At 45.0% G+C, this 20,375-nt stretch overlaps 1 protein-coding gene across 15 annotated transcripts in view; it reads left to right on the top strand.

Moving 5' to 3' along the window:
• PPP1R12B (protein phosphatase 1 regulatory subunit 12B) overlaps nucleotides 1-20,375 on the top strand; it is a 158,292-nt gene that overhangs the window by 99,642 nt on the left and 38,275 nt on the right. The window contains exon 1 of one of the 15 annotated variants that reach the window (XM_065594999.1): nucleotides 16,197-16,937. The exons of the other annotated variants lie outside the window; for them this stretch is intronic. Coding sequence (XP_065451071.1) covers nucleotides 16,836-16,937 — 102 coding nt within the window. The 5' untranslated portion in view covers nucleotides 16,197-16,835. Of the gene's footprint in view, nucleotides 1-16,196; nucleotides 16,938-20,375 lie in introns of those variants that run through there. 15 annotated transcript variants of the gene reach the window in all.

The raw sequence follows: 20,375 nt of genomic DNA, 5'->3' as shown, positions 1-20,375 counted from the left end.
CTCACCAATTCTCCTAAAGCTTTTTTAAAAGTGAAGGTTATAACCTATTGGTCTCCCTCAACAGTGACAAAATGTGGAAGGATGGGTATAGGGAGGGATTGTCTTCATAAAGAGAAGTCAATGGTAATTTACTTCTAGCATTGTTGCACAAAAGGTAACGTGCAGGAGGAAGTGAAGTCAGCGTAGGCCCCGATCCTGCCGTCTGCCCCAAGTGGGCACTCCTGTTCTGAACAGAGTTCCTTTGAAATTGGTGGACCTCTGCCCTCATGCAAGAGTCCACTCAGGCAGACTAGCTTTCCCTAGTGTGTACTGCTCTTCTGGTGAGCTGGAGAACCCTTCTATGTGGCACGGGCTCTGAATTGTCACGTTTCCTAAAGGAGGTGACAACCGAGCTTGGGTTCATTTCAGTGTGCCAGTTTATATACTTGCAGTGCACTCAGAAATAGGTTAGAAACCATAATGAAGTGGAATTTTGTTGACTTAGTTATAAATGTTTCCAGTGCCATTAAAAAGGCAAGGTGGGTGAGCTAATATCTTGTCTCTGTAATATCCTGGGACTGACACAGCTACAACTACTCTACATACTAAAAAGGCAGGCATATTTAAAGTATTTCAGATTGGTTCCATCCTCCATATCTCCCTGGTTATTTCCATACACAAATGAACAGGAAAGGTCATGGATGGCTGGGTTGGGTAGGAAGCACATGGAATCTGGTGCATCCAGAGATGAATAGAATAAAACTTGTCTTAGGCATATTAATAGCTGTCTGAGGCTTTCATATATCTTTTTACATACTAAGCTCTCATGTTCTGGAAAGTCCCCTTTGGTTTAAAAGTGCTACATTTGCCTCTGGTTATGATGTTACTTTGGCCTTGGGTACACTTTCCCTGTATGGCCCTTCAGCAATATTCTGGAAACTTATGTTCCTCTTTCATTTATTTGACTTGTTACTGCTTCATGCATCCTTGTTATGAGAGCTATACTGAGGACGAGGGAAACTAGAGTAACATTTCCTAGAATGTAATCATTGTTGAGCAGCTCTTAGTGGAAAATATTATACACTGAAAAAATGCTATATCCAGTGGCAGACATGGGCTTGAATTTTAAGTCACTTGCATGAGCACTGTCCTGAATGGGAATTGTATATTGACCATGTAAAGCAGCAGTGCTGTTTTTGTCAGGCTATGTTCAAATTTTAAAGTTGCTGCTTCCCTTTTCTGAGTACAATACAGAACTGACGCTGTGGCGTGAACCTGGATGTGGAAAGACAGGTTAAAAGGGGTTTTTTTACTGTCTTTTTGCTGCCTGTGTGAAATCAGCATTTGATCTCAATCTAATTCCTAATGGCTCAGTAGTCACACATGGCTCAGTTTCAGCTGAGACCCAAGATTCTAACAGGCATGAAAATCAAACCAACGCTAGAAGTGAACCCTCCTCTTGAGACTGAAGCACAGTGGGGATGATGGTAGGAGGGAGTTCAGCACTGCCATTGCCTGTGCTTCTGAGCTTTATACCCAGAATTTAGAAGGGAATTAGAACTGCAGTCTTTAAGACCATCTATTTTAGGCAGAATAGGCATTGCTATGCCAATCTTCATATAACAAGAGGAGTCCATTTCCCAACATGAATGCAGTTGTTACTTTTGATTGCAGGCAGCAAGGACATTCTATTTTGCTGTAACTCCCTTTTGCTGTCTTTTCAGGTGTTTGTGAATCTGACACTGGAATTCTCCCTCCAACTCCTCTCTAATTCATTACACTAAATAAGTTGGGGAAATTCCTAGAATGGGGGAACAAATGTTCACTCTTTTAGTTGCTCTGTTCCAACATATTTTATGCTTGAATAATGAGTAGTTTGTGCATCTCATCTTTTCTTTCAGTAGTAATCAGAGTAGTTTGATTACATTTAGAAGAGAAATGTATTTAAACTTTTACAGGTGCTAAGGACCAGTCACTTTCTTGCAGGTCATGTGGCTTTTTTTATTGCTCTTTGCTGTGGCCTTTTTTCTGTATTTCTTAAAAACAAAAACCAGACTCAGAGACACATACACTGCTTTGTCCAGAAACCTTGAACTTCATATGTGAAACAAGGGGCTAAGATGACTACACATTATGAGGAGTTAGTTTTAGTGCTGATTGAAATATGTCTGTTGGTTTATGGTTCCCAGCCTTTGTATGAGCAGAAAACAAGCTATTGCATTTCAGCTACATTGGAGTATGTAGGATGGGGGAAAGTATGACTCCAGATGTGTGTTGGAGTGAGAGTGAGTGAGAGAAATTGCTGTGACTTTGGGAGAGTGGGGAAAAATGGATCCTTTCCTTCCTAGACTGCAAATCTGCAAGACATACGATAAAGTCAGCTCATGGGAACGCCAGTTGGTACACTGCAGACGAAAGACTATTCACTTGTACAGTTTGTATTCCATTTATGGGAAAGTGCTGCAGTGCCTTTATATGTTTACAACAGAGCCTAGTGCCAGCCCAATAATTTTTTTGTTACAGTCCGTTCAACCCTCTGTTGCTGGACATAACCTTGTTTGGTTCTAAATAAACATTGTAAGACAGTATTTGTATTAATGTTACCTGTTGGAGTGCTACATTACATTTTTCAGGGATAGTTACTTCTCTGGAACAGATTTTAAATGTACATTTTTCCCATATAGTAGAAACAAAAGTAAGTTATTGTTACTACTCTCAAAGGAGACTTTCCTGCATATCTTTTGAGAATAGAAGGCTAGCAGTAATACAAGAAACATGCATCATCCCAAGAGCATGAGTAAGTCATAAAGCTACCAATCTCAAAACAAGGTCACCCTCTGAAATAGAGGATTATAATGCAATTCAGGCAGCATTTCTTTAAGGATGATGGGAATATGGGATAAACAATAGCATGTACGAGATTCAAACTTTTATTTGTTTACAAGTCCACCTAAAGCGGGGTTCTCAGACTGGAGGTCAGGACCCCTCGGGGGTCACGAGGTTATTACATGGAGGGGTCACGAGCTGTCAGCCTCCATCCCAAACCCCGCTTTGCTTCCAGCATTTATAATAGTGTTAAATATATTAAAAAGTGTTTTTAATTTATAAGGGAGGGTCACACTCAGGGTCTTGCTATGTGAAAGGGGTCACCAGTACAAAAGTTTGAGGACCACTGACCTAAAGAATCTGAGAATGCTTTTGTGGCTGTTTATCAGAATGCTTACAGACCTGTACTCCAGTTACCTGTGTCCCATACTATCTGGAATTTAGTGTCACTGTCGCCATCCGTTTCTCTGCTTGTAGAGCAACAGAGATTAATTTCAGAATCGCTACGTCTCGGCTAAGACTAGTAAGGCTTATTAACCACCAATTATTTGGAGCCCACATCTTCTACAAATGTCAGTGCCTCTCTTTCTGCATTGGAAAAAAGGCATGACCTTTTCTCGGTGGAAGTCAATGGTGGGGTTTATTCAATATATGCAAGGAATTATATAAGCTGAATTTTTTTAGGAAATCATGATATTGAGGCAGTCATGAAACTCATTAACTTCTGACCACATTACAAACCTACACACCACCAAATTACCACCAGGCACTCAATACAAACAACTTAATATACTGTCAAATTCAATATTGATCTCAATTCTCTGGGTCTAGTTTTGTGTACCAAACCAGTAACACAAGAATCCAATTTAGGCAAATGTATATGTTATATTTGTCTCATGACAGGTAGTTCAATTTTTAAATTAAATTTCCATGTATTTTCTATAAACTTCTTTGATCCCAACATAATTACTTTTAATTTTATTTTATAGCTGAGAGTAACGGCTTTGTAACTTGGCCTATAGAAAGACAACTGTCAGGGCAGCTTAATTTCATAAGCTTTGGAATTTCCCCCCAAAACAGTGTCTCAGGAATAAATGTGGCTTTAGAATATTCTTGTGAACGCTGATTTTAATGTGTAAAACTAATTTTAAATACAGCTTTAAAAAACTTTCCATGAGTCCGAGCAAGACTAACTGGATAATGTGCATAAGAAAGAGCATCAGGCAGTTAGCCTGCACTACTGAGTTCCAGAAACGATAGAGGTGAAATAACATTTTAATAGGAACAGAGGGTCCTGTGGCACCTTTAAGACTAACAGAAGTATTGGGAGCATAAGCTTTCGTGGGTAAGAACCTCACTTCTTCAGATGCAAGAAGTGAGGTTCTTACCCACGAAAGCTTATGCTCCCAATACTTCTGTTAGTCTTAAAGGTGCCACAGGACCCTCTGTTGCTTTTTACAGATTCAGACTAACACAGCTACCCCTCTGATATTTAAATAGGGTTGTCGATTAATTGCAGTTAACTCACGCAATTAACTCAAATTAATTGTGATTAAAAAAATTAATTGTGATTAATCGCACTGTTAAACAATACAATACCAATTGAAATGTATTAAATATTTTGGATGTTTTTCTACATTTTCAAATATATTCATTTCAATTACAACACAGAATACAAAGTGTACAGTGCTTACTTTATATTATTTTTTATTATAAATATTTGCACTGTAAAAATGATAAAAGAAATAGTATTTTTCAGTTCACCTCATACAAGTACTGTAGTGCAATCTCTTTATCATGAAAATGCAACTTACAAATGTAGGTTTTTTGTTACATAACTGCACTCAAAAACAAAACAATGTAAAACTTTAGAGCCTACAAATCCACTCAGTCCTAGTTCTTGTTCAGCCAATCGCTAAGACAAACGAGTTTGTTTATATTTGTGGGAGATAATGCTACCCACTTCCTAATTACAATGTTACCTGAAAGTGAGAACAGGCGTTTGCATGGCACTGTTGTAGCTGGCATCGCAAGATATTCACGTGCCCTAGATGAGCTAAAGATTCATATGTCTCTTCATGCTTTGGCCGTTGTTCCAGAGGACAGGCTTCCATGCTGATGACGCTCATTTAAAAAAACAAATGTGTTAATTAAATTTGTGATTGAACTCCCTGGGGGAGAATTGTATGTCTCCTGCTCTGTTTTATCGGCATTCTGCCAGATATTTCTGGCAGTCCCGGATGATGACCCAGCACACGTTGTTTGTTTTAAGAACACTTTCACTGCAAATTTGACAAACTGCAAAGAAGATACCAGTGTGAAATTTCTAAACATAGCTACAGCACTGTACCCAATATTTAAGAATCTGAAGTGCCTTCCAAAATCTGAGAAGGATGAGGTGTGGACCATGCTTTCAGAAGTCTTAAAAGAGCAACAACCTATGCGGAAACTGCAGAACCCAAACCACCAAAAAAGAAAATCAACCTTCTGCTGATGGCATCTGACTGAAAATGAAAATGCATCGGTCCACACTGCTTTGGATCGTTATCGAGCAGAACCCGTCATCGGCATGTCCTCTGGAATGGTGGTTGAAGCATCAATTGACGTATGACTCTTTAGCGTATCTGACATGTAAATATCTTGCGAGGTTGTCTACAATAGTGTCATGCAAATGCCTGTTCTCACTTTCAGGTGACACTGTAATTAAGAAGTGGGCAGCATTATCTCCCATAAATGTAAACAAACTTTTTTTTGTCTGAGCAATTGGCTGAACAATAAGTAGGACTGATCGGACTTGTAGGCTCTAAAGTTTTACATTGTTTTATTTTTGAATGCAGGGGTTTTTGGTACATAATTCTACATTTGTAAGTTCAATTTCATTATAAAGAGATAGCACTACAGTACTTGTATTTTTGTTTTTAACGGTGCAAATATTTATAATAAAAATAAATATAAAGTGAGCACTGTACACGTTGTATTGTGTTGTAATTGAAATTAATATATTTGAAAATGTAGAAAACATCAAAAATATTTAAATGGTATTCTGTTGCTCAACAGCACGATGAATTGCGTAATTAATCACGATTAATTTTTTTAATTGCTCAATTAATTGCGATTAATTTCTTTAATCTCTTGACAGCCCTACCTTTTAATGCAATAAACATCTAAATTATATTCCATGGACATGATTATTGGGTGCCTGTTGTACAGTTGAACTAGTAGACACTCTTATTGTATTTCTTGAAGCAAAGCAGAACAATCTAATGGTAGGTCCAAACTAAAAGATGAAGTAGCATATTCCCTGCCACAACCACTCTCTTTGCACCACTCTTCCCTTTTGATCACAGCCCTCACCCCCATATTAAAACAATTTCCTCTCCATCCAGAACTCCTTATCGGATGGTTAAGGGAAAATAGGAGTTACTAAGACTGCAGGGCTCTTGATGTAACTTACTGAAAAGGCACATGGCTTGAGGAGCATGCTTCTTAGTTAAGCCCAAGGAAATAATGGTAAAACTGCCAAGTTAAATATTAAGAAAATCAGTCTAAAAGTAAGAATTTGAAATGGGTGACATTACAGAGATCTCAAAGTAATACACAAAGCTATCTTCAGTGTAGTAGCCCGATCTCAGAAGCTTTTTGCTTCATGGGAGTCGTCAAGGGAAATAACCTTGTTAATAAACATAACTCTCTGAAATCTGTTCCGGGGCAGTCGTCCTCACCACATGGAAATCCCTATAAATAAAATATTAACTCTTGAAAATCGGGGATTTAGGGGATTGTTGTATTATATGCTGTAGTATGGAAGCATCAGGTTTTACTGGAACAGCTGAAAAATAGTTTTGTCATAGGTTAGGCTGTGCCAAAATAAACTGGATGGTGCATATTCAGTGCTCGTGTGTATTTCAAGCATCCAGGGGAAGGTGGTAAACTTTTAGTTGCCTGTAGGAACTGGAACTGAAGGGAAAAGCAGTGGGTTGGAAGAGATGGGACAAATGCTAAGCCATTGGTCTTTCTTTGAATCTTGCCTACTTTTCAGTGTTTCACTAGTAGATTTCTAATTTTCTTCTATGAGCAATGTTCACGGGTGTTATGGAGTTGGATAATCTGTGTGCTGTGTGGGAACATCTTACAAACTGTTTCCAGCTTCCATCCCATCTACAGTGAAGAGAGTTCACAGGGTTGTTGTCCAGAATAGATTTCTTCTGCTGGCTCCATATCCTTTGAAGACTTCTAATTTGTTCAAGGCTTGATGTCCTAGGAAGGGTATTTGTCTTAATAAATTATCTATGGTGGAAGCTTTATAGCTAAAAGATTTAAATTGTTCTGTTTGGCTAAGGGCTTCGTCCTGCTCTTTCTGATACACTGTGGTGTTGGATTAGAGTTCATCATGCTTTCCCCATTAATTATTTGTATAAGTCTCCTCCGTTAACCAGATCCACACAGTGATTTGTAGGTATTGTGTTTGTACCCAACTTCCCTTTAGCCTCTTGCCTCTCCCTGAAATACCGTTATAGATGGGGGCATAAGACTGCATGAAATGGTATGCTGTATGAAGCGGCTGGGTGTAATTAAGACTGCATTATATTTATACTTCAGGGATGATCTGAGTGTAGAATCTTTTTCTGTTGCTATACTCAATTGCTTTACATTGTTGTAAATGTCCTGTACCTGCCAGGACTGTCTGTCCATGAATGGAGTCTGTGGGAAGGGGCTGTTCATGACATTAGCAGAGATGTGTTCTCTCTGAAATGCCTTGTTCTGCAGCTCACCGTGATTGTAGCTGTATAAATGTTCCTAGTCACAATCAAATCACCGTGGAGAACAACACACATAGCTACATAATACAACGTATTGCTGCTTACACATGAGAGTATTTATTTCAAAACAAGCCAGGCAGAACACACAGCCAGTCAGGTTGAGGCAGCAATCCCAAACATTGAAGCATCAGTCTCCATCAGAACATGGTGAATAGCAGAACCATGAGGGATAGAAGATTCAGTTTGGATAACAACACTGGGAAAACTTAAAGGGAAACAGTTTTAAAAGCTGGGAAGAAATTAGGTAGCTGTATGTCTGAATGTGCTTACACTTTAAAGTATTCTCTTGCTCCCCTCCCACCACCGGCCACTTTGCTCTGCTTCTCATGAGGTGACGGAGAGTGATTCTCATGCTGTCCTTTCTAGCCAAAAATTAGGCCATGTCCAACTAGTGATCAATGGCTCCATGTCTAGTTGGCAGCTGGTATCAAGCAAAGTGCTGCAAGGGTTGGGGTCGGTTTTGTTCAATATCTTCATTAATGATCTGGAAGATGGTGTGGACTGCACCCTCAGCAAGTTTGCAGATGACACTAAACTGGGAGGAGTGGTAGATACGCTGGAGGGTAGAGATAGGATACAGAGGGACCTAGACAAATTAGAGGATTGGGCCAAAAGAAATCTGATGAGGTTCAACAAGGACAAGTGCGGATTCCTGCACTTAGGATGGAAGAATCCCATGCACTGCTACAGTCTAGGACCGAATGGCTAGGCAGCAGTTCTGCAGAAAAGGACCTAGGGGTTACAGTGAATGAGAAGCTGGATATGAGTCAACAGTGTGCCCTTGTTGCCAAGAAGGCTAACTGCATTTTGGGTTGTATAAGTAGGGGCATTGCCAGCAGATCGAGGGACATGATCATTCCCCTCTATTCGACATTGGTGAGGCCTCATGTGGAGTACTGTGTCCAGTTTTGGGCCCCACACTACAAGAAGGATGTGGAAAAATTGGAAAGAGTCCAGCAGAGGGCAACAAAAATGATTGGGGGCTGGAGCACATGACTTATGAGGAGAAGCTGAGGGAACTGGGCTTATTTAGTCTGCAGAAGAGAAGAATGAGGGGGGATTTGATAGCTGCTTTCAACTACACCTCTACCCCGATATAACGTGGCCCGATATAACACGAATTCTGATATAACGCGGTAAAGCAGTGCTCCGGGGGGGCGCACTCCGGCAGATCAAAGCAAGTCCAGTATAACGCGGTTTCACCTATAACGCAGTAAGATTTTTGGCTCCCGAGGACAGCGTTATATGGACGTAGAGGTGTACCTGAAAGGGGGTTCCAAAGAGGATGGATCTAGACTGTTCTCAGTGGTAGCAGATGACAGAACAAGGAGTAATGGTCTCAAGTTGCAGTGGGGGAGGTTTAGGTTAGATATTAGGAAAAACTTTTTCACTAGGGGGGTGGTGAAGCACTGGAATCGGTTACATAGGAAGGTGGTGGAATCTCCTTCCTTAGAGGTTTTTAAGGTCAGGCTTGACAGAGCCCTGGCTGGGATGATTTAGTTGAAGATTGGTCCTGCTTTGAGCAGAGGATTGGACTAGATGACCTCCTGAGGTCCCTTCCAACCCTGATATTCTATGATTCTATGAACAATTTACACTTTTTCAGTGCTAGCCTCACTTGCATTCCAGATGAGTAGTTAACTTTAATTGGCATATGTAGAGAGCACAGAACTCAGTGTTTGCTTTGGTTTTAATAATCAAGCTGTGAAGGTCACTGCCAGTCACCGTATTGCACTTAAACTCTGAATTCAGAGCTTTCCCTGCCCCCTTCAGAGCAATATGACCACAAATGGTTATGAATCACTGCATTGTTCCTATGCAGTGCATCAGCAGACTGTTGGGAAATGAAGAAACAATAGAGTGCAATTCAGAGTTCTTTAACTCCACCTTGGTGACTAGCATGGACTCCTTCAGATTTGTTGCTGTTATGACACTCTCTCATTGTGGTTGCTACACAAGATAGGCTAATTTGAATCATTGTATACTGTTTTGGAACCTCAAAATGCAAGACTTTGTAAGACAAAAACAGATGTGTCAGAGTTCTATGACCATTCATTTAGAGAACCGAAATAGCACTATTGCCAGCTGTGAGAGAAGGCAGAGTTTGATTCAGAACTGAGGTGCGGGAGGATGGTCACATGGTTAAGGCACTGGACTGGGACTTGTGCGATCTGGGTTCAGTCCCTGGTTCTGCCATAGACTCAGTGTGACTGAAGGCATGTCACCGAATATCTCTGTGCTTCCTTTCCCATCTTGTAAAATGAGAGAGTATTGTCTGGATACATGAGACCACTCCCAAGCTTTCCCACTAGCTGTCACTTTGGTTTGCCTGTAAAATGGGTGACTGGATCTTCAACACAATCACTTACCAAGTAAACTTGGTCACTGAGATGGCTTCATTTATTGGGTGGAGAATGAGTCTCTCAAGCAGATACTGTTCTCCCCTTCTTAGGGTACTACAGAAATTATATTCCTCCCCCACCTCCCATGTGAAGGCAGTACATATGATGAATGACTGAAGAATTTCTATGTCCTAAGTTCTGTATCGTTCTCTCTAAGTACTATTCTCCAAATATACACTTCAGCAATGTTTACACTCCACAGACATGCAGTTTGCTAAAAAGGTGGAGTATTAGACTGACAAGCAGGTATGGAAGTGCCAGAAGAAAAAATGCTTGTTATACTTACAGTAAAATGTTCTGTGATAAACTACCCATAGAGGTGGTAGGACAAGATACCACACACAAGTAGGTTAACTCCAGGCACAAAGCCACCTCTGTCAATAGCTGACTTCAGTAGAAGTCAGTGTAAATAAGCCCTATGGTGTTCGCCATCCATTGGTTGCAATGTGCTGCTCCTTCATCAATGCTGGATAAATGGAAGTAGTCCAGTAAACTGATACCTGGACTAATGTGTTTCCAATAAGGAACACCACTGTAGGGTTAGAAGCTTGGGAAATCACACATTCTCAAACACATGCTGTTTGACTGAGATCCTACTTAACACATGAGAAGACTTTAATGATAGGATCATAGAAATGTAGGGCTGGAATGGATCTCAAGAGGTCATCTAGATCACCCTCCTGTCCCGAGGCAGGACCAACTATACCTAGGCCATTCCTGACAGATGTTTGTCCAATCTGTTCTTAAAAACCTCCAACGGTGTCAATTCCACAGCCTCCCTTGGAAGCTTATTCCAATACTTAATTATCGTTATAGATAGAAAGTTTTCCCTAATATCTAACCTAAATGTTCCTAGTTGCAAATTAAGCCGATTACTTCATGTCCTAGCTTTAGCCAGAATGGAGAACAATTGATCCCTGTTCTCCTTATAACAACCCTTAACACATTCGAAGACTCTTATCAGATCCCCACGCGGTGTTCTTTTCTCAAGACTAAACATGCCCAGTTTTTATAACTTTTCCGCATCGGGCAGGTTTTCTAAACCTTATCATTTTTGTTGCACTCCTGGACACTCTCCAGTTTATCCACAGCTTTCCTGAAGGGTAGCATCTAGAGTTGGACACAGTACTTCAACCGATGCCCCTGTCACGGAGTATTGGGGGACTCAGGGCCCTGCACCCCTGGCTTCCTGCGATTCACCATGACTCTCAGCCAGCCAGTAAAGCAGAAGGTTTATTTGGATGACAGGAATACAGTCCAAGACAGGTCTTGCAGGCACAGACAACAGGGCCCCCCTCAGTTAGGTCCAGCTTGGGGTCCCAGGGCACCCCAGCCCACCCCCCTTTGGGGGGTCAGAGCCATCTCGGCCTCCCAGCCATCTCTCCAGCCCGCTTCCAGCACTCTGCCTTCAGTGACCCCTCCCACCGCCTTTGTTCAGTTTCCCGGGCCAAGGTGTCACCTGGCCTCCAACCCCTTCCTGGGTTCTCCTGTTACACGCTCAGGTATTCGCCTTCGGGCAGACTCCCATCCCCCAATGCAGACTATCCTAGCCACACTCCCCTGTCAGCATTCACAGACCACAGTAAGAACAGACCCAGTTAGTCACATCTCCCCCCTTCGAGACCAAACTGAGCAGGGTCACTTTAGCCAGTGACCCGGGGAAGTTTGAACCTACCCCCGTTCCCATGGATGCCCCCGCATCCCTCCCATTCCTTGGTGAGAATTACACCAGGCCCCTCCAGTTTCACGCCCCCCCTTAGGTTGGGGGTGCTTGATGGCCCTCGCAGTTCGCCTGGGGTTTATGCGGCCTGTGCCCTTTTCCCACCCCCATACCTCTGGGGTTCCAACTGGGCTGTGGTCTTCTCCCAGCGCTCCAGTCTGGAGATCTGTGCTTTGGGCTCTCTTGGTTTAGAGCCGCCCTTTTAACCTTGGCCACCCTCCGGAAAGGATCCTTTATGCTGGGCAAGGGTCCTAAAGCTGTTTTCCCCTTGTCCCAGGCCTTCCTCCCCCTCTGACAGGGGTCACAGGATCCGCAGTACTGTCGGACAGTAACAAAGACCCCAGGCCAGTAAAAGCTCCGTAGCAGCCTCTGCTGGGTACGCCAGGTTCCCTGGTGCCCTGAGAGAGGAATGTCATGGGCCCGGCACAGCAGCTGGCGGCGATACTTCTGGGGTACCACCAGCTGCCTCCTGATCCCCCCTGACTCCATTTTCCCTGGGGGAGCCCATTCTCGGTACAGGAACCCCTTCTCCCACAGGAACCTTTTCCGGCCACCTCGTCCCATGGTCTGTACCGCATTGAGGTCGGCCAGGTCCCTTATCTTCCGCAAGGAGGGATCTCTCTGTAACTCGGCCTGGAACTCAGCAGCTGGGACAGGGATGGCCTGTCTTTCTCGCCCGCTGGGTCTGAAGCTGCAGCCTCCCTGAGCCGTGTCCCTGGGCGTTCCCTCCCCACCAGGTTAGGGTCCTGCGCCTCAGGCAAGGCACCTCCCCCCAAGGCCAGGGCGCAGTGCCCCTCGCCGGCTCTGACTGCGGTCACAACCAGTGCCCTTTGGGGGTTGCTTGGCCAGTTCTCCAGGTCCCCCCCCATCAATACCTCAGTGGGCAAATACGGGTGTACCCCCACATCCTTGGGGCCCCCCACTTCAGGTGTACCCTTGCCACGGGCACTTTGACTGGTGTTCCGCCCACCCCCGTCAGGGTCAGGTAGGTGTTGGGCACCACCTGATCTGGGGCCACCACCTCGGGCCGGGCCAGCGTCACCTCTGCGCCCGTATCCCAGTATCCATTGACCTTCCTCCCATCCACCTCCAGGGGAACAAGGTACTCTCTCCGGAGGGACAGCCCCGTGCCCACCGTATAAACCAAAAACCCTGAGTCTGGAGCATCCAGCCCCCTAGAGGAGCTGGCCTGAAGCTCTCCTCCCTCCTTAGCAGGTGGTACTCTGCCAGCCCCCCTTCCCTGGGAATGCTGCCTCTCGCCGGGCTGGGTCTCTACCCAATCAACCCTCTGTGGGTTTGGTCTGCTCAGTCTGTCCCTGAGCCTGGGGCACTGGGCCCGTATGTGGCCTTTTTGGCCACAGTAGTAGCAGCCCATGTCCCATGGGTCCCCCCCGAGTGGGTCGGATGGTCCTGACGCCGGATGTTCCCCTTTGATGGGGTTTTCCTGTATTTTCCCACGGGGAGGTCCCATGGTGACTCTCTCTCTGCGTTGTGGTGGGACTGTTCCTTTGGGACTCCTCCCTGTTATCTCCTGACTGGCTCTTTACAAACTCATCGGCCAGCCGGCCTGCATGTCGCGGGTTCTCTGGCTTTCTGTCCACCAACCACAGCCTCAGGTCGGATGGGCACCGCTCATACAGTTGCTCCAGTACCAGCAGTTTGACCAGGTCCTCCTTCGTCTGGGCCCCATCAGCCCACTTGCTGGCGTATCCTTCCATGCGGACGGCTAGTTGCAGATATGAGATCTCAGGGGTTTTATCCTGACTCCGGAACCTTTCCCGGTACATCTCAGGAGTCAGCCCAAACTCACGTAGCAGGGCCTTTTTGAATAGTTCGTAGTCCCCTTTCTCTGCCTCTTCCAGTTGGCGGTACAATGCCACGGCTTTGGGGTCCAGTAAGGGGGTAAGGACCCTGAGTCTGTCCGCAGGATCAACCCGGTGCAGCTTGCAGGTCGTCTCAAAGGCCTCCAGGAAGTCATCCATGTCCTCCCCCTCCTTGTGTGGGGCCAGGATGCACTTATCAAAGCTCCGTGCAGTCCTGGGTCCCCCCTCACTCACCGCAGCCGGGGGTTCACTGCCCTTCAATCTTGCCAGTTCCAGTTCATGCTGTCTCTGTCTCTCTTTCTCCTCCCGTTCATGCTGACGCTGTCTCTCTTGTTCACGATCCCCCAGCTCTCTGTTTTAGCTCTTTCTCCCATTCCAGCCAATTCCGCTCCACGGATGCCGAACGTCGCCGGGAGGATCCTCTGCTGGCCGGCGAGCTTCGCCGGGAGGATCCCCTGCTGGCCGGGGGGGTCACGGCGCCCTCGGTATTTGCTGGGCTCCTCCCCACCCTTCCCCTAGGCATAGGAAGGAAGGGTCTCGGGAAGCCCTCAGCAGCCGGCTGACCACTCCCAGCTGGGACAGACACTGGTGCCTGCGCTGCATTTGTCAGGCTGCTTCCCTGAGACACAGGGATCAGTTCATTCGCGCGATCTTCCACCTCCAGCCGGGCAATGAGCTGTTCTTTGGTGAGCCTCCCAATGCGCAGCCCCCTCTGCTTGCACAGCTCCACCAGGTCGCTCTTAAGCCGCTTGGAATACATCTTCCTGCTGGCCACTCACCGGCCTGTGTGCTCACAGCTCCCCACAGTTCCCAGGGGGACCCCTAGTGTGCCAGCCCTTCTCGAGGTCACCACCTCTCTGCCAGGGTCGAGCTGCAGACTCCTCCGCCCCTGGGACCACTCGCTGCGATCCCCCCGGGGGACCCTGTTACCGCAAAAGTCCTTCTCGCTGGTCACACACTCCCAGGGGTAATAACCGTCTCTCTCTCACTCTTCAGCACGCCTGGTCCCCGTCAATCCCCCTTCGTTTTACTGCTCCCCAGTCACTTACTGCAGGAAGCGCCGTCCACGGGGTGCAGTAGATCCCACCGCTGCCACCAGTTGTCACGGAGTATTGGGGGACTCAGGGCCCTGCACCCCCGGCTTCCTGCGATTCACCATGACTCTCAGCCAGCCAGTAAAGCAGAAGGTTTATTTGGATGACAGGAATACAGTCCAAGACAGGTCTTGCAGGCACAGACAACAGGGCCCTCCTCAGTTAGGTCCAGCTTGGGGTCCCAGGGCACCCCAGCCCACCCCCCTTTGGGGGGTCAGAGCCATCTCGGCCTCCCAGCCATTCAGTTTCCCGGGCTAAGGTGTCACCTGGCCTCCAACCCCTTCCTGGGTTCTCATTTTACACGCTCAGGTATTCGCCTTCGGGCAGACTCCCATCCCCCAATGCAGACTATCCTAGCCACACTCCCCTGTCAGCATTCACAGACCACAGTAAGAACAGGTCCAGTTCGTCACAGCCCCACCCGTTTATCTCCCACGTCTTACATGCAACACTCCTGTTAATACACCCCAGAATATTAGCCTTTTTGGTAACTGCATCACACTGACTGATATTCAATTTGTGGTGTGCAGTAACCCCCAGATCTTTTCCAGCAATACTATCCGCTAGCCTGTTGTTCCCTATTTTGTAGTTGTGCATTTGATTGTTCCTTCCTAAGCAAATACTTTGCACTTGTGTTTATTTAATTTCATTTTATTGATCAATTCTGCAATTTGCCAGGGTCTGTTTTGAATTCTAATCCCGTCCTCCAAAGTGCTTGCATCCCCTCCCAGAGCACCTCGGGCATGCTTCATGTGCAGTCGTTCAAATAAATGTATCGTTTATTCTTATTTGATTTGGATTTGAGTGGCATTTGGTCGGCCTATCAAGTGCATTTATTCAGATGTGCAAAGTGTTATTTTTCTTTATTTGCCAGCACTGAAAATTCAAAACCGCTTTCCTGACAGGCCAGTTTGTGCAATAAAGACTGTATCCAGAATTGACAAGCCGACTGGCAGGGTGCAGGGCAGGGTGCATGAGTTTGGAGGTTAAAAAAAATCCAGGCAGAGGGGCTGTCCAGCTACACACCTGTGTTTAAAAAAAAAAAAAAGGGGGGGGGGGGGACGGGGGGAGAGCGCAAAAAAAAAAAAAGCGCCTGTTTGAATGCCAGCACATCAGACAGGCTCAGCTTGCCTGCTCATAGCTCTAACCAGACTTTTAAAAAAACCCACTTGTCCTCCAAATGTTGTACTCGGTGTAAGCCTGCATTCTGTCTAATGGTAGCCTGAAATGTTGTTCTGTTACCGTATCTTCCTAAGTAAGCAGCCTTTGACCTAGCCAGCTGCAAAATAGTAGCTTGGAATTTAGATCTTGCATAGTGTTATGAATTTGTGTGACCTCCAGCTCTGAGCTCTCTTCGCCATGGGAGTTTGCATGTTTTCTTCTTCCTACAAGTGGCAGCCTGGATCCCAAGTTGAAAGTGAATCTTTGGCTTTGGCCTCCCTCCAGCATTCTTTGCTGAACAAGTAAGGATTTGGAATGTCAGAAAATAGCAAGAGGGGAGGGAAGATTGTGTGTGTGTGTGTGTGTGTAAAGCCTTCTGTAACGAGGAGGACGGAACAAAACACAACTTCATCTGGACTGCCCCTTTCTGAAACAGTGCTCGTTCCTGATTTATACAGTTTTGTTTCTCTTAAATCATGCAGCTCTGCTCTGCTGCTACAGCAGAGAGCTATCGGCTGTGGAGTGAAACAGGTTTCTTGCAAAAGCTTCCTATTTGGATAAAACTAGCTATTCCTCTGGCTTCACCCTTGTAGGACTGGAGGGGTTCTACCTACTGCAGTTATTGGAGGTCTTCAGTAATATTCTGGCTTTGGGTGATCCATAGGAAACATCCTTTTTTGGAAGACCTTAAAGCAGGCCTTGATTCTGAGGGCGGTGCTGCAACACCCCGGACTGTAACGCAGGTATTCCTTAACACTTTCCCTTCAACTTGAACAGGAAGAAGCATTGTGGGGCAGCGTTTACTATAAAGCTACACTCTGATGCCTAAAAGTATCACTCTGCAAACAGCAGGCTTTTAAAATTACCATAACTGTGTTAATGATGAAATTTGTTTGATCTGACTTCGGAGAAGGAGCTACCCAGCAGCACGTAGCGGAAGGAAAGTGAAGACTTGGACTTCATTGCTGCTTGCAGAGGTGCTGCTATCCCCCTCCTGCCTCGGAGGGACCATGTCGTCCTTGTACACCAGGAGCAAGGAGTTCACCCGAAACAGGAAGTCTCAGTCTGACTCTCCCCCGTCGTCTCCCTCCCCGATTGCAAAGACGCTCAGAGTAAGCAGCGTTTTCATTACTGTATTCCATTGTGACCTCTCAGCGCTGGTTACAGCCAGAGATGAATGAAGTCAGTCTGTCCTCTTGTAGTGGGAGACCTAAGTACTTCTTGCTTCTCTGCACAGGGTGACAGTATGAAATAAACTCAGGAAAGCTCCTGTGTAGCAGCAGGTTTGAACCCTGTAAAAAGGTATTTTCCGCAGTCCCCATGCGGTAGTTACTTGGCTGAATGATTAGAGAATCTTTGTCACCCTATTTCTGCGTTTGCTTTCTTTTTCTTTGCAGTGGGCACAAACCCTTGTACATTAAATGGCGGAAAGCTTTGCTAGCAAAAAGTGTTTGAAGTGGAAATGAGGCAAAACCTGAACAGCTTGTTAAACTACACTTTGTTTTTTCATGTGCACTTAAATCTTACAAATGCACTGAAGTTTGCCGTGCAACTGGGCTCAACCTCAGCAGCCCTGTGAAGTGGGATGTACCTGAGTCATTTTCAAAAACTTTGAAAATAGCCTCTTGGCAGAGATGACTAGGTGGAGGTGGCTGTAATTTTGCATTGTCCCATTCCTTCAAATCGCTGCGTTTGGAGATGACCCCTCTGACAGCTTTTAATAATACGTTTACAATCACATTGCTAGTGCTTTGGAGTTGTGTGAAAAATACTCTCCAGGGGCCCACGTTGTTAGGTAGGCAGCATGCCCTTGGTCTAGAGATTTTATGCATACCGTAGTCCCGCAGGAAAACTTTGGCTGAAGAGGTGAACGAATCTCTAGGTAGCCTGAAGTGGTCACAGAAGACTAATATGCACTTGTCTCTTTACATTTTAATGACATAATATCCTCTTCAGAAAGATGGAAAAGGTCATTTAAACCATTGTTTCCTTATGGGAAACAGTCATTGACACTATAAATCTTTAGCTGTATGCTCTCCGGCTGCTGCTCGCCCCTGGCAGTTAAATTTAATCCTGTAGTGCTGGGAGTCGGTCTCCAGCACTGGCAATCGGTTCTATTACTGCATCTACTGGGAGCTTCTAGATGCTTATTGCCAGAGCCAGAGAGCTAGTTTGGGAGCTCAGGGAGTATCCATCTTCCTCCAAAGCTGCGTGAAACTGAATGGATCTTTTTTTAAATGTTCAATTTCTGCAACTGCATCTGCACAGTAATTTGATCAGTTGGCAAAGAGGGGAAATAGTGGGTGGAGAGCCTTTAAATTTTGTTCTAAACTGGAGACTGAAACGAATGTTTAAATACTCCAGTCATCCACTTATTAGAGAAGGTCAATGTCCACATTGTTTCTCAGACCCAAGCTGACTCATTCTCTCCTCCTCAACCATTTGTGCTGGGAAGCATATGACATGCACATCTGGCTGCAGCTGTCATTGCTGTGGTCACAGACACTCACTTGAGCTACCTCTGGCTACCTAACCCATAAGATGCAGAATGATTAGGAACTCCTTCTTTTATCTGGGGTAACCATGAACAGGAGCACAGCCTCTTTGGGTGGCTCAGCTGCAGATCACAGAACCGAGTTAGTGATTGGTCCTGCTTTGAGCAGGGGGTGGGACTAGATGACCACCTGAGGTCCCTTCCAACCCTGATAGTCTGAGTCTATGACAGGTGGCTCAGTCTCTGATCTAGAGTCACTTGCCCCAGAAGAGTGCTCACTTGGGATTGTAACACCAATGAGAGGATTTGTATGATTGGAGAAATGTTCTCATAGCACTAGTGGGGCCACTGCTCCTGGTAGAGCACAGGGATACTTTAAAAGTGCAAAGATTTCAGACTGCAAGTACACCAGCATTATTACAGTTCAGTGTAGGACAGTCAGAAGTAACTTTGTCTCGTTCCTGTAATGGATGTCAATGGTTAATTACTGAAGAGGTTTCAGATGAAGCGTAACAGCCCCAAACAAGTTGGACTTACCCAAAGTAGGCCAAGTCGGTTAGCTATTTCTCCCAGTACCACTCCCAGACTTGAAAACAAAATTGTTGATAATCTTAATACAGCAGGGAGCACTGCATGATCCCCTCAGTTTGTCTAATCTTAAGGCCTCATAGCTAATGACGTTTGAAACGTGAATTTATCAACACCCATACATAGTTGGCTTTATGTTCATCCGAAATTCTGTGGTCTCTCCTTTTGTATTATGGTACCGTGTCACCCAAGTTGTCTTTTCACCCTTAATTTGGAAGACCTCTCCTAATCACAAAACAGAGACATGGGATCACATTGCTTCATTATAAACTTTTACAAATAATAAGAAGCAGAACATACTGTACTGCAAAACACAGAGCATCACTGCAGTTACTGAAAAGACTGTAGAGGTAATTCAGGATGAATCCCAACACTTAGTTCTCAGCTGACTTCTATGTCAGCACACTGTGTTATGGTATGCAAGATCATCCATCGTCCTAATTCCCTAGGCACATCAGAGTCGTTCAAGAACAAGTAATCCTGAAATGTTTTATTTTTTTGTTTCATATACTAAGACGGTTTACAACAGCGTTGGAGTGGGAGTAGCCAAACAAATCCTACCAAACCTTCTAGAGTAACCACAGCCCACTTCAATGTCCCAGCTTGCCAAAAGAAAATTAACTAGTTGGTTTTACTTTTAATTCAGGTTTTGGTGATCTAAATTAACATCCAGTTGGCATAACAGTCCAAAGCTTCCAATGAAATAATAGTGGGAATTGTGTGGCAGCTTCTTCATGGGGAAACTTTGTCCCAGATTCCTTTTCCCCCAACAGAACCCTCTTCATATAAAGTATTTGCACCATCACTGACAAGGGTTTGTTCCAGAAGAGCTCTAGTAGTTACTTCAGTGTTAGGTAACTCCACAATATCAAGGGGCTGCATATTATGCATGTGGAAAACCTGCTCAGAGCAAGACAGGCAAGGTTGGAAAGGGTTGGGGCTTAAAATGTTGGCAGTATAATTTAAAGTCTTTTAAAAGTCCCCAATATGCTGTTTGAAAGCCAAATGGCCCAGCTCTTTTTGTCATAGAGTTAAGCATGTCTTCCAACTCCCTAGTACCTGCTTCTGTGATTCCCCTCCCCCCCCCCCCAAAATAATTACCGGTTAGCCAAGTCTTTCAATGCCCAGGGATGCATATCCCCCCAAACTGCTGACTTGGGTATATTCAGCTTTTTCAGGTATTTCCTTACCTGTTCTTATCAATAGCTATTTTCATTTATAAGGTCCTCATTACTTTCTAATGGTCCATACCTCTTGTTCAAGACTGGCTGGGAAAAAGCATGTCAGTAGCTCAGTGACTTTAAATCCATCAGTTATGTTTGTGCCCCTTATTGAATCATGTGGTACTTTCCCTGACTAGCATTAATCTGTACTGTCTTTTTGCTACACTTTGTCCATAAGGTACTCCATATCGGTTACTTCCCAGATTGCCAGTTGCAGTACAGGTTCCTTTTTCCTGTGCGATCTT

Source organism: Chrysemys picta, chromosome 4, assembly GCF_011386835.1.
Source record: "Chrysemys picta bellii isolate R12L10 chromosome 4, ASM1138683v2, whole genome shotgun sequence".
In the NCBI taxonomy this organism is placed as follows: domain Eukaryota; kingdom Metazoa; phylum Chordata; order Testudines; family Emydidae; genus Chrysemys; species Chrysemys picta.
The sequence above is the reverse complement of the archived record's forward strand: the minus strand, read 5'-3'. Positions and strand labels throughout refer to the sequence as shown.